Below are 15,509 nucleotides of genomic sequence, written 5' to 3'. Positions count from 1 at the left end.
TTAGGCATAAAGGTACTTTGAATAACTTAACTTAGTAGCTTAGGTCATAAAGGTTACTTCTGAATGACTGACTTATAAGACTTGGCATAAAGGTCTTTGTAATGACTGACTTATAGCTTGGCATAAAGGTCTTTTGAATGACTGACTTATAGCTTGGCATAAAGGTCTTTTGAATGACTGACTTATAGCTTGGCATAAAGGTTCTTTTGAATGACTGACTTATAGCTTGGCATAAAAGTTCTTTTAAATGACTTACTTATAGCTTGGCATAAAGGTTCTTTTGAATGAATAATAACTATGCTGTAAATATAAATTTTGGAATAAGAGGTTTGAAACGGTTGTGAAACTTAATGATTTGTTTAGTTTTAAGTCAAATCTTTCTGTACTTATCGTTTCATTAAACGCAGCAAGTTGTAACATTAAACTGGCTTTCAACTCCACTTTTCAGATAGCAGACACTAGTTTTAGGCCAGAATTATATATTATTTATTACTTGTAGCTTAAGTTTTTGAACATTTTGCGTTTTATTGATATGCAAATTGCTGAGTGATATAGTGATTGAAATTAACAGTTTAATCTTATGGTTCAGTCAACAAAATAATCTTTAATTTACAAATCTGATGTTCTTACAAATGTTATTTTTTTAGAAGTGTGGTTTTCATGATGTATAAACATAGCCACTGTGAATAAGTAATAACTTGACATTTCCAATAATTTTCGTGTTCTTTTTCAGGGCACGGACATATGGATGGCCACATGCATGTTGTTTGTCTTTGCTACTTTGATGGAGTTTGTTGTCGTGAAGTTTCTAGACAAACGGCGCCAGCTCTATTTTCGTGGCCAAGTGAAGAACTCACTTTTCAATACTCCTGAATCTGGACTAGGATCCTTGGTAAAGTATTATTGCGTTTCAAATCTTAGGAGAGTTTGAAAGTCAATGACTTAACTGCAGATGCTTTTTTTTTCATTTGTTTGTTTTAGAGCAAAGCCACATTAGGCTACCTGCTGTGTTCATCACGAGGAATCGAACCCCGTACTTTAGTGTCGCAAGTCCGTAGACTTACTGCTGTCCCAGCGGGGAAATTATTTGCCCATTTACTAGTCATTGTAGTCATTGTAAATTTCTTTAAACATATTGTTCTTCCAAATAAGAGTTCAAGACTCGAACTCATTTGTTAAATATTGATTTAATTGCTTAATCCTATGGATAGGGATTTTTTTGTTTGTTTGTTTTTGCTGATAAATTGCTAGATCTGAAAACATTAAAAGTTTCTGGATTTATTTAGATAAATATTGTTTGATATGATTGATTTTGGTTCATCGAAAAATAATTTTATTGTTGGTAACTCTCTGTAACTTTTAGAAATGTTACATACTGTCTTAATTAGCAAAACAACAATGATAACTAATTCCAGGATGTCAACATATAATTCCAGTCAAAAATAAAAATTTATCCTTTTTCGCGAGTAATCAATTATTTGTTACCAATAGCAACCATCGATCTGTTAATTTTTATTTGGTCTAGTCCGATGAATAGCGGTATGTGACACGTCACGTTATCACAAAGGACAATAATATATTATTAAACATCCTGTAATTTTACCGTTCTTAGCATAGTAATCAAACAGTTTCTGCAGTTCTGCGTGGAACTTGACATTTCACGTATAATAGACCAACAGAACATAGATGACAATAACAAATGTGCGAAAACATTTAAAAATACTTTCATAATGATTAATGTTAGAAAATATATCAACGATAGAATAAAAAAATCGATTATTTCAACATCTATGAAGTTTACGACACTTTTTCTTGAAATTTTGAAAATACTCGGTATATAAAAGTTATTGTAGATAAAGATATATTTAATACCCTCAATTATACATCTTTAGAATACGGAAACAATAGTCTACAACAGCTGTTGAAAACTTTCTGTGCCAACAGTTATTTAAGCTTCATTACTCGGTATGCAGCTTTTATATAGGTGTAATTCTTACAAATAAATGACATAAAGACTTGAAAAATACAGGAAAAAAATATCTCGAACTTTGCCAGTTTTGGCAGTGTTCAAACGACGTGAAGTACTAAGCGATGTATTAAAAAAAAAGAATTATCCCACGTATAAGCTAAACATTGAGTTTTAGAACATGTAAACAAATAAAAAAGAAATAAAAAGTCATCGGTGGGTCAGTGGTAAGTTTACGGACTTACAATGTTAAAGTCCAAGATTCTATTTCCTGTGGTGGACAGAGTGCAGATAGTCTATTGTGAAGCTTTGCTCTAAAACAACAGCAGAAATATAACGATTGATAATTAAACAGAAAAAAAATTAAAACTCTAAATGATCAGACCTCTTTTTAATTTTTTTTTATTTGCTAAGTTGCTAAACAACTGTTTACCAAGATCACTCGAGAAAGTAATGTTTATTCCTAGGACATCAAACGAGGTTTATCACACATTCTCGTCGGAAGATATAGAAACCACTTCACCTATACGTTAAAAATCCATCCACACGTGTTTGAAAATCAACTTATTAGCATATTTTGACCTTATCAGAATATATCTAATTGATTAATTTCAAAGTGAGGAATTCCACAATAAGTACCTGTTTTTGTATTTTGATTTGTCGTTTTCCCTTTTAACATTTTTTTTTATAGAAATATCCTCAAATTCTAAATACTACATTCTAAGTAAGCATTAAACAAATATACTTACACATCTTTTTTTGTCTTTGTAAAGGAAATGCTGCAATATTTATTAATGAACATTTATTACAACCTTTTACTTGATCTTATATATATTGCGAACCGTGGTGTCTATCCGAACGTTCGTCTGTCTCCCGTTTGAAAAGCTGCGCACGCAGGCAAAGCTCAGCATTCACTTTTGAAATGACGGGAGAATGGGCATGAATAATGTTGATGCCAAATTTTATTTCGCAAGCAGGATATTCTACATTAAATTGCTGGAAATTAAGCACACTATTATTCACATTTCAAAATGTGACGTAACTTAAAGAATAAAAATGTAGATTTACCCTATGTTATTGTTGAGTGGCTTTTAGCATGGCAGAATTTCTCAACAATTACTTTTCGCGATTGGGCGGTATAAGTAACTCAGAGCTTTGGCTTTGAATTAAATCAAGAGTGCAACACAATTAACCTTTGTAAAGTCCATCAAACCGTTGTAAATTTAAATTGATAGATTAACTTAAACTTTTGGGGTCACTGGGGACGAGTACTTTTGCTTGTTACTACATAATTCCAACTTATCACCAAGTAGGGAAAGCACTTTTCCTTTTGATCTACTTTTCACTATCGGAACATGCATATTTGAAATTTATTAAGAAAACTATTCAAAACCCACTTTAATTTCCTGGATTACGGACTCTTAGAGTCATTTTAGTATAACCTGTAAGTTATCAAAGTCTGTCGTGTTGTAAGATATATATATATATACAGAGAGAGTAACAAATACAAAATCTAAGATTTCTATTACTATTTTGCTAACTTGATATCTGTTGTTGCAATGCCAACTCTTTTTATTGATGAAAAATCTACCAATACAATTGCTATATATATCGTCATTAGGAGTTTTAAAAAGATAGAAGCCTATTCTTAAACGAGTTTGGGTGACACTCTGACTTGAGCAGCCGTGATACCAAATTGATGACTCAATACCGTCTAATTATCATACGTTGTAACTTTCTAATATACTGATTTACGATATTATGTATTTCTAGTGAGTATATTATACAGGGTTATCTTTACTAACTTATTTGAAAATTACTTCTTTTCAATTATCTTAGTTCTGATCTACACACCTAGCTAACTAACTTTTCATTTGAAAATCTTAATTATTATTCTATGCTATTGCTGGAAACAAGTGTTTGATAATTATTCAGGTTTCGTTAGATCTACAAGCTGGAGAAGAAAGACGAATCTCACCGATAGATGCCGCCCCACGTTTAGCGTGGAACATGGCGTCTCAGCAAGATACTCACAGGTGGTTCAAACCACCATCTTGGTCGATGGATTGGGTGGTTGTTATTGATCATGCTTCTCGGCTGTTATTTCCTTTGGCTTTCTTGGTGTTCAACACTTTCTATTGGCCTATTCTATTAAACAGACAACTATGAAGAGAATAAAAACATGCCCAGCATTCTTTAAATGTTCAAAGAAAGAATTTCGCCTTGTTCATAAACGTTCCACACATCGCATCGGGTTTTGTTAAATTCTGTATGAAGTAGTAATCATTGTAGGCCGCATCCGTATTGATTTATTTTGCGAAATATTAACTGAATATCGATGTATTCACTGAATGTTCTAAATGCAAGAACACTTGTAATGAGAATATCTTGTTATATAAATGAAGAAACACTTATTATGGGATTTAATGACAACATTATTTATCTGAAACCTAGTAAAAACACATAATGCAATCGAAAGTTTACGAAATATTTATGTTATAAGATTAATCTTAGATTGAGAAATATAGATTTGTAATATTAACAAAATACCTTTACACTACTACTTTACAACATTATTTGTCGTAAAGGGCAAAAAAGTATTATTCTCTCAATACTAACAACGAAATGTAAAACTAATATACTGAAATGGAGTATATGAGTGAAAATAATTGCCGAGAACCTACATAAGGATATTATCACTGCAGTAAAAGTAGTATTAAAAACGGTATACTTTTAACAAGCAAGTTACCGTAAAACTTAGATATTACAAGCAGAAAAAAATAACAAGTATATGAAATGTAATAAATACTAAATTCTCCTCAAAAAAAAAAGAAAAAAAAACATGGCAGAGATATGTTGTCAATCAAATATTCGTAGGAGAAACTACTAGAAACTGGATTTTGACGTTTTTTCAAAGTTTTAATTAAATTAAATATATATGTCTAGTTGCTCTCAGTGTTTTTGTCGACGACTAAATGACAATGAAGCTAATGAGAAAAAGCAATTTGATGTTTTCACTCCCTGGAATCTTTTCAGTGGCCCCAGGGTAAGTCTGTTGACTCATAACGCTGGAAACCGGGTTTCTATACCCGTAGTGTAGTTTGAGGTTTAACTACGGTTAAAAAGTCCAACAGGAGCTACAGTAGCGAATGTGGAACTAATTTTAGTGAATAATATTTTTTCTATGAGAAACTATTTCATTCGTTCAAAAATCTAAGACGCTTAGGCTTAAGATCAATAGTTTTTGTAAATATATTTATTACAAATAACCGGATATTTTATTATGTTAAAACTTAATGTAAAGTTAACCTTCCAAATACGGTACGGACAACAACACATTTAGTTTATTCCGAAGAACTAGAGAAAATTATAATGTCGCATTGAAAATGTCTTTTGTTATGGTTTGAAGCAAAGAAAGAAGATTATAACATTTAACCACGAATGCCAATAACGCAAAGTAATACACAGTTATGGGAGACGTGCTGACAAAAGGAAACTTTCCCTAATAATTCGATACAACAAGAGACGTGGAATGTTTTAAGTTCTATAAGGTGTGTAAAGAATTACTTTGAATAAAAATGTATTGATGTATTTACGATACAGTTGGTCACTTACGGAAGATTTCAAACACGACGTCGAATGCAAATAATTTCGCTTTTTCTGTTACATTATTGACTACAGGAAAGCAAAGTTTCATTCTCAAGTTGTATTGACTATCTTTAACTTTTATATGACTACCGCAAAGTATTCATAATCTATAGATCTATATCCCGTCCCACCAAACATGCTCGCCCTTTCAGCCGTGGGGGCGTTATAAAGTGACTGTCAATCCCACTATTCGTTGGTAAAAGAGTAGCCCAAGAGCTGGCGGTGGGTGGTGATGACTAACTGCCTTCCCTCTAGTCTTACTCTGCTAAATTAGGGACGGCTAGCGCAGATAGCCCTCGTGTAGCTTTGCGCGAAATTAAAAACAAACTATAGATCTATTTTTCGCTACACTTATATTATCCTATACAAGTGAAATTTAATCCAAAGAGATTATGTATTTATATACAGTTTTAGCTATTTGACTTCGACGTGACTCACGAAAGACGTTTCACTTGCAAGAAAAGTAAAATACTTACCAGAGATAGTCTTTCAGTTAATTCTGTATTCAAACTTGTTTTTTTTTTATGAAATCGTCTATTCTAACATATACTTAATGAAATCTTTACCACCATTTAAAATATATCCGTAAATTTTGGGGTGTAGGTTTTCATTGGTTTATCGTAATATTCCTCTTTCTTTGTTAAAACGTTGTTAAATTATTGTTCAAATGCACCATATGAATATTTAAGTTAATTGGGTAAGCATCAATTCGAACAAATGGACTAAAGAAAACGACTGAAGTGATCTTTAGTGTTTGTCCAGGCAGTATGTGTCTCCAAAAAATAAATCGAAAAACATCGAACCCAATGACCTTGGCAGTAGTTTCCGAACTAAACTCAAAATGTATATGTGTTTTTTGCTGTTTCTGTTTTCAATTCTTTTTAGAGCTCACGGTAATCCTTAAGCCTTTGATCATTGAGAGTTCATTCCTGAACCCATTACGTTAACTTAAATATTTCTTTACTAGAGATAAAATCTTTTGCAGGACAATCAAGATATGTTTACAGCTGTCTACAAGTAAAGTGATATCTGTAAAAAAGTATACATAGCTAACAAAGAAATGCACATACATGCATCATTAAAAAAGTAATTTAATATTCTAAACAGTTGACAAGCTTTATGTTGAATATGGCCACCAGAGGGCTCACTCTGCTAAGAAAAATGTAAACTAAAACTTTATTGCCATTTCAAATTGATTTTCACTATACATTACTTTTTTTTTCTCAGATAGTATATAGTTATCAGTAACCACTTGCTAGTTTTCTCCGTGATAGTGAAATTTAACAAGCCTCTCAACGCACAGCGTCTGCTTTTCTCAACTAGACAACACCGAGTTCTGATACATATATTATTAATAACATTTTCCCAAGCTGTTATCCTACTGACTAAGATAAATTAGGATACTTTATGCGGAAACACAAAGACGTTTTCCAGGGATTTTTCTTTAGTTTTTTTTTTTTTTGTTTTTTTTGTTTGTTGTTGTTGTTGTCAATTATAGCAGAAGTTTGTTAGAAGAAGTACTCGTTTTAAATTCAGAAAATAGGTGTGATGAAGAACTGCCGTTTCTTACTAACACAGACCTGCGAATTTAAACTTCACAAAAGTTGTTTTGGTTTTAATAACGGATTTTCTATAATTCAGATTTCGAAAATAAAATTTTTTTCTATCACGTAATGATTTTTTTTTACAAATCGAGAAGGAAATAAAAACTCTTACTTAAACCAAATTTACAACAAACTTGCCACAAATATAGCAGAATATGTTTGGGTCATTTACTCAACCTCTTGTTGCCACAGCGACGAAAATAATAATATTGAAAATCAAAAAATAATGCCAAAGTGCACGCACAAACAAATAGTATACAGAAATGACACGTCACGCGGTCTGTTAACTATTTATATACTAGCGGTGTGTTTTTCGTGGGTTCTAGAACGATCTATAAGACTCTCACGTCGCGATTGGTCTAGAGAAGTCTATAGCTAGTGGTTGTCAACATTTTAGGCATAATAAAATTTGATCCGATTTCAATGAAAATGATTCACTTATGTAAAAGTACATATGACATTTTGTAAAAAATCTGTACATGATGGAGAAAAATGGATATCATTTTCGGATTCAGCGTGCAGAAATTACTGTAGAACATGTAAAAATGTCAAGATAATAAAACCATCGCAGGCCTGTGTAATCGGCGTGGAAGCCATTGCTTTTTTAAAACTAAGGTCGACAGAAGAAGTTTGGTCAACTCTCTATTTCAACTGACGCTGAAAAACGTAAGTTGTGGTGATAACTCCAATGATATTTCTTTTGAAAGTATAAATAAAACTAGAAAACAGATCATTAATTACTAATTCACAATGTTCTTAAACCGCACTTATTGTATTTAGTTAATACAACAAATATTTAAATTTAATGTTTTGACTATTTTTTTTTTGCGCCAATACTATTCGTTTTTTACACTTGTTATAAAAAGTAGTTGTTTGAAAATTTAGAAAAGTCATTGAGAACATAAAATTGTTGTTGGAAACTGACTTACGCAATTTTATTAACATGACATTTTAAGTATAAGAAAATATTTTGTGGAAGAGAGTGTATTTTACATGAAGTTGGGTTATATGTGAAAGTTTTGTAGTAATTCGTACGCTTTAGAGTTAAAGGAAACATTTTGCCTTGTTTGTTTGTTTTTAATTATGCACAAAGCTACACAAGGGCTATCTGTGCTCTGCCCACCACGGGCATCGAAACCCGGTTTCTAGCGTTGTAAGTCGACAGACATTCTGCTGTGCCACTGGGGGGGGGGCACATTTTGCCTTTTCACGAGATTTCTCAAAATATTCAAGCAAATTTTTATCGAGACATCAGGAAAATGACGTTTTCAGACTTCAGATCTATTGTAATAGGTTAAAATAAATAGAATATGTAGTTTGATGACGAACAGTAAACTAAGGGATATGGCAACTTCGGTAAATATTATATGTGGATTCACTGATTCCAACTGGAACGAAATCTATACAAAACGATTCGTCGAACAGAAAAAGGTTTGTTCTGGGTGCCTTTATGGTGCCAAATCTATTCACTCAAGTCTCTGTTGAAGAATCAATTGGTCCTGGTATCCCAAGTTGATCTACATTTGTTTTATTTTTCAATGTCATTAAATACATTGATATCCCCGTCTTGAACATTCTAAATCCCAGATCTGAACACACCTTTATGATCTGATTGTATCGATGTTTTGCGTTTTAATGCCATCACACAACCAAACAATATGGAAATTTAGTTCTGATACATGCTGTTCCACTGCGAATTTATATCGGCTGTTGTTTTAACATGACTTGCTGACTGCATGCATATTGAAAACCTTTTTAAACATAATTTAATAAACCCTATAGTAATAAGTTAGAATTTCGAACCTGAATAGCACTTTATGCGCACGTATGTTAAATGGCCAGGTCAGAAAACCTAGGATTCAAGTGTAGCTATCCCTACTTTTGAATTACTATCTAGAGAGGAAGCAACCAGTCAAGAGCAATAGTTTTTGTTCGGAAACCCAATAATAAGATTGACAGCCGCTTTTATAATGCGCCCACATTTGAAAGCGCAGTGTGTGTTCAGCTACATCAAGCCTCAAATTTCGGACCTATCAATCCACAGCCCGACAACCTAACCACTAGGCCACGCCCCTTACATAGTAATACTACAGATTTTATATAGAAACTGTTGTCACTCAGGAAAACCCGGGTTTTTACATATTTACTTAAAATGGTATCACAAAAGTTTGGAAAATTATTCAGTCAATAAATAATATCACTTGCAATGTTTCTGTCATTCAGCAAAACTTCAAACTAACGACTTGAGTTAATGTATCATCAAAACGTACCAATTTGTAAGTGTGTGTCTCAAATATTCATATTCATATGCTCTTCCAACTACAGTGAAGTAGCCAAGCCAATAAACTTTCGAAATTTAGTCTATTGCGCAAAAATATCTAATCACAACACGAGTAAAATATTTTCGGTACGACAGTAATATAACACATGTTTTACACATCCATAGAACAAACTTGGGTTCGACTCGAATCTAATCGGAACGACCAGTGGCTGGTTTGACCCTACTTTAGTCGTATAATGTGTAATACATACTCTTTGTTTATATTCTTTAAATAACCATTCAAACGCTTTCACAAAATATGAAAATTATTTTGTATGATGTAATATGATACATACTTATTGACGACCTTAATCAAGGACGTCTTCGATTAACTGACTGTTTTAAAAATAACAAACGAAAGTCTAGGAAATATCCTCATCTTTCGTCACAAATACTGTATCATATATTCAATGCACAAGGTTAGATCATACATACACTGAAACTGTTGGAGCCAATGCAATCAATGCTAAAATGGTTAATTCTTTCGTAACGTTTTGCTTTGTGATCACAGATTTCATTCTTCATCAATTACTCATCCCCGACTTACCTTGATACAGAAGGCGTAATCAAAAATTAATATTTCCTTCAAAAAGAAGTAATCAGACGAACTTTGCTCACACTTAACGAACGATCTCTTCAAACAGAAAATGGCACTTATATTAAAATTAGTTCATGCTAGAGTCACATGCAGAAATCATAATTAGAGTATAGCCCAGTAATGAAGAACCATAGATAAAATGTGCATTAAAACCAAATAATGGAATTGAAACACCAAAGGATATTCTGTAAAAATAATTTTTACATAAGTATAAAAATAGTGCTAAATAAAATAAAATGCTACAAGTTTCACAGAGAAAATGGAAAACGAGAAATACAGATCACCTAGAAAATATAGATAATATATTATGTGTGTGTATATATTTAATCTGTAAAGATAAAAAGTAACAGTGGAATATTAGATCACTAAATGTATTACATTGGAAAGTTATTTTTGATCTCATCGAAATGTGATGAAATTCTTAAGTATTCAAAATAGTAATACTTGCCTGAGAAAAACGGTAGATGGCGACATATGTATCCCTTGGTAACGTTACATAGGTCTGTTTTCAGTAGCTTAAGACCAGGAACGTACAATTCGCACAGAACTTTCGACGAGTTGATCTCATTATTCCGAATCCAGAATCCACCACCTGGTGCTCTATATTTAATTAAACTCTGAATTATTTCAAGTGTGTGATTGTTCTTTACCACTGCAAGCATCGACCCATATTTTCCACAAGACAGAGCTGCTGCTTCATACGTCATATTTACGTCCCAAAAAGTATAACACAAATGATTCCCTACAGTATACCAGTCTGTACATTCTGACAAAAAAATCAGAAAGAAAACAGATAATGTGATGATACTTGTAGTAATAATTCAATAAAGATATAGGTTACTAAGCAATTTACCGAATAGAACCTCATCATAAAAAATACTATCATTGCCACAATTTGGGTTTAAAATGTATTTAAAAGGGAAGTAAATCCTAAAAAGTACACAACTCTTAACAAATTCATTTTTTTTCGTTATACAAACACAAATTCAGAGTGGAATACATTAAACAGCGTGTAACGGCAAAATAAAAAACAACAACAACAAATAGAGTCATAATAAAATATCAAATATGAATAATTAATTTTGAAAGATATAATTGTAATACTTTTGTAACACAATTCAGTCATATTACGTACTTATGAATAGCAAAAAAACAAATTCTGTGGTTACAAATAATCAAATGTCGCATTAAAACCATCTGCTGTTTTCAGCATGTGTATATTTACTACTACATCTGTTTATTTGTTAAAAAAACTGTCTGGTTCATAGATAATATCTCTGTTCAACAAGGAAAGAAAAGCTCTGTTGTTATTTATCCTCTTAATGTCTGTCTGTATATGTTTGTTATCCTGTTAATCATTTATTTAATATTTCATATAACCGATGTTTGCTTGCCCAGTATTTTTCTGTATGTCCAACCATTTCCCTGTCTTCTGACTACTTCAGCCACCTTCATGTCATTCTGTATGTCTAACATATCTACTCTTTCTTTTTATGTTTAACAATTTTCTGTCGTTCCAACCATTTTTTTGTCCTTCCATATGTCCAGCCATTTGTTCAGACATTTATTTGTGTTTCTATAAGTTCAACCATTTGTCTATCATTCTGTTCGTCCAGCTATTCGTCAGTGCTTCTGTAGTCAACAATTTAAGTGTTCTTCTATATGTCCAGCAACTTAATTATCTGTTTTTCTATGTCTGACCATTTTTTTGCTTTATAAGTTCAACCTTTCACTGACCTTCGATATGCCCAACTGTTTTATATCAGTTCAATTTGCTATCTTTCTATCAGTCCAACCTTATCCCTATCCTTCTGTGTCGAGCCATATATCTATCTTTCTGCCTTTTTGTCTCTATTATTCATTGTTTGCCACTTCACTTCTCTTTTACTGACCGCTTATTCATTACCAGATCTATTTAATGATTTTTTCCCTTCGTTTTTTCGTCTTTTTTATTATTTTATATTTCCGTCCATTTGAGTCCACGTATAGTATACTCTTCGAAAAACAAACAAATGTATATAACATTAAATTATACATTTAAATTTAACACGGGTATGGACAAAAAAAAAAGATGAATGGCTTTCAGTGCTTTCAAATCAATACAGCGACATATCATGAGGTTACTAAATAAAACGAAATCCTCTCTTGTATTCATACAGACGTGCACTACCTTAGGATAGAAATTGGTTGAAAAGAAATAGGCTTAACTTCGTTACATTTATACAAAAATGTTTCAGCTTAATATTGACTTTTTGAAACTCTACGTGTAAATGTATTTTTAACTCATTTTTTTCTTCTTTACTATACTATGAAGGAATTTATTAGTAATTTACATACTGAGGTTATTAGTGTGAATAAAAAGAATTAGCGGTCCCATTTTTATTTTAAACACGTATCCTTCAGTTTTAAGAACGTGTTTTTCTAAACCTTCAGTGTGAAAGACAAACCATTCTTCTAATAAGTGATGGATGATTTGGTATACAAGTGTTTACTAATGGCTACTGAGATTACTAATAGATATAATACGTTTTCTAAAATCGTCCGTTTATCCTATATTAGTGTACACAGGTAAAATATTTGATTCATCACAATTAACTTGTTTAAAATCCCATGTATTTAGTGATTCATTAGAGTAACCTCCCCCCAAAAAAAACAAAATATTATGTATTCTCATGGCTGACTCCACACAATTGATAAGAAAAAAATTAGAGAAGTCTACTAACATTCGATCACTTTCTTTAAGTATAAATAATTATTTTTTGCACGGTTTCGATATTCATTTCACTGTCATAATAGTTATGAGTTAGTTCTCTGTTGAAACTTTAACAGCGGGTTTTGTCAAATTTCACCATTTCTATTGTTTATGTTTCATAAAAAACATTATAAAATCCTGATGATTTCGAACTATCTTAGCTGTTTAAACGAAACCTTAACAGTCTTAACTTAATCTATAAAATACTCGCAATTTGATATTTGATTTAGTTCTAGCAACATTAATAAACAAGCGTATTTTAAGCAATGTGTGTATAAACAAGGGTTACTAGTATCGGCTTCCACGTGTAGTTAGTGTTTCAAATCGTCCGTTTTACAATGAAAGAAATACAATAGAATAATTATCAACTTACATTATCTTCTCCCGAAGCCTCAGCATGGACTTTATATATTCACATGACAGTACAGTAAAATATATAATATCGAAGACAAAATTGTGATGGCTGACATTCTTACCTTGCGAATTATTTACAGACCTTTCACAAATGGCGTGGTAGAAGGAAGAACAAGTTATATCCCCAATATAGAGATTAAATCTTGTTGATATTCGAGCACAGCTGAGCTCAGTATGGTCATTTGGTTGCTTTTCACCCCAGAGCATGAAATCAGAAGAGAGGGTAGAAGAATCACTAAAAACCCAGTTTCCGTCTTTATCGAGCTGTGCAATAATTAAAAAAAAATATTATAATACTGAGACATTCAATATTAGGAACGTGAGGTATTGTATTTGATATTCCCAATGATTTTTTAATCGTTCAGTTTTCCATTGATTACTAATCCGAACAGAACTTATTTGTAAAGCTGATTCCTCTCAATGCAACCAAGATTTAGTTATAATAAAAAGTATAGAACTAAAATTTTATACAACATACTCCAATAAAGTTAGTCCGTTTTAACTTTTGTACAAAGTCAACCTGACCCACCTGTTTCTGTTTGTTTTTACTGCAAAATCGTTTACATTAATGCAAAACATAAAAACAAAATAACTATTTGTTTGTAATTAAGCACAAAGCTACACAATGGGCTATCTGTGCTCTGCCCACAACGGGTATCGAAACCCGATTCTAGCGTTGTAAATCCGTAGACACACCGCTGTACCACTGGGGGGCAAAACAAAATAAACTAGAGGTGAACTCATTAGACCGCATACCTTCGCCACTCAGCGTTGATCATATTCGTCTCTCAAAAAATACGAAAATGTGTCCGTACGTCCGCGTTATCAACAAAAACGAGCCATTTTTTGCAGGACAATGAGGAATAATATTCTACATAAGTCCACCAAGTTTCATCAAAATACGATCATTTATGACAGAGTTATAGAGCAAAATTTAGTGTGAAAAATTGGTCCCCATGTTAACAGATAGAGATTTTTCTTTATTTAATGTCCTTGCTGTGACCTTGACCCTCCAAACACTAATAACTTCTAAGTTGGGTCTCATAGTCTAAATGTATACCAACTTTTGTTCAAATCCATTCAGCCGTTTTTGAGAAATCTTGCTGACAAACAAACATACACACTTGCACACAGGGGTGAAAACATAACCTCCGTGGTGGAAACAATCAGCGCGTTGTGATGCAGACTTTTAAAACAAAAAATCATTTTCTGACAGATTATATTCTTAAAACAGAAATGAGTGCTTTCAATAACAATTCATTACAAATCAAAACTTTAGTCCAGGAAAATAAATGAGTGCTATATTGCGAACTAACCTCACGTAGGCCAATCCAATAGTCTGTGAAGTAAGAACGCTTAAGTTGGGATTGCAAAAAATTCTGTTCTTCTTCGTTCGAGAGATCAATCGTGGCAAGTTGAGCTCCATCTGACTTGCAGACTTCTGCAGCTACTGACCAGGAGAGCAATTCTGTAGTTACAACCTTGTAGCAAAACCCGTTCTTGTAGATGTAGTCTCGGGCACAAATACTATTTGCCTGGGTTACTATACAGATGGAGAGAAGAAAAAAAAACTTTCACTCTGTGTCTGTAGATTATAGTGACAAATATTTGCATACTTGCGTTTGTTAAAATGGAACTGAAAAAGAAAAAAAAAACGATTACAAGTTCTGTTACCTGAGCAACATATTTTGTTTTGTTTTGCCATATCCACTGCGGGTACCGAACCCTGAATTTTAGAGTCATAAGTAGCCACATCTTACTGAAACAATAAACAGTGTAGAATTTAATGAAAAACAGCCCATGATGTAAGTCTTAGAACTTATTATTAGTAGGCCAATCATGTCAATATGGAGCTTTTCTGGAGTGTAAATCATAATCCTCAATGAGGCTTCCTGTCCCTTTATTTATAATCTACAAGGTTTTCTCTTAAATAAAAGATTAAGTATATAAGAGATCACATTATTATATTAGAGAACGAACTGATTAATCCCAGGAATGTAAAATATTACTATGGCAGTACCTTTACAATAGTGTACTTATTGTTATATTTCCAACGTTCAATAAGGCGGCCAAGGACTTATAATTTGTCTTTATAATCAGGCCATACCATCCACTGTTGAATTTAGAATTACTGAAGGTAGTCATGTCTGCGAAATTTCTTGATACTACTTACGACACTAGCTTAAAGTGGGCCAAGTATGTCAAAT

At 32.5% G+C, this 15,509-nt stretch overlaps 2 protein-coding genes across 2 annotated transcripts in view; one reads left to right on the top strand and one right to left on the bottom strand.

Annotated features, from left to right (window-relative positions):
- Positions 1 to 6,511, top strand: part of LOC106469646 (glycine receptor subunit alpha-4-like) — a 29,062-nt gene extending 22,551 nt beyond the window's left edge. Inside the window, exons 8-11 of the mRNA XM_022398223.1 lie at positions 734 to 892; positions 3,902 to 4,065; positions 4,913 to 5,012; positions 6,500 to 6,511. Coding sequence (XP_022253931.1) covers positions 734 to 892; positions 3,902 to 4,065; positions 4,913 to 5,012; positions 6,500 to 6,511 — 435 coding nt within the window. The remainder of the gene's footprint in view (positions 1 to 733; positions 893 to 3,901; positions 4,066 to 4,912; positions 5,013 to 6,499) is intronic.
- A 114-nt stretch (positions 6,512 to 6,625) lies between these two features.
- Positions 6,626 to 14,845, bottom strand: LOC111088348 (C-type lectin mannose-binding isoform-like; the record flags this gene model as incomplete). Its single annotated transcript, XM_022398224.1, has 5 exons — positions 6,626 to 6,643; positions 10,086 to 10,172; positions 10,787 to 10,902; positions 13,365 to 13,566; positions 14,619 to 14,845. Coding segments are annotated over 5 exons (650 nt in total), but the record flags the coding sequence as incomplete, so codon positions are not given.
- Between the last annotated feature and the right edge of the window lie 664 nt (positions 14,846 to 15,509).

This window comes from Limulus polyphemus, unplaced genomic scaffold, assembly GCF_000517525.1.
Source record: "Limulus polyphemus unplaced genomic scaffold, Limulus_polyphemus-2.1.2 Scaffold3590, whole genome shotgun sequence".
NCBI classification, from domain to species: Eukaryota; Metazoa; Arthropoda; class Merostomata; order Xiphosura; family Limulidae; genus Limulus; species Limulus polyphemus.
The sequence above is the reverse complement of the archived record's forward strand: the minus strand, read 5'-3'. Positions and strand labels throughout refer to the sequence as shown.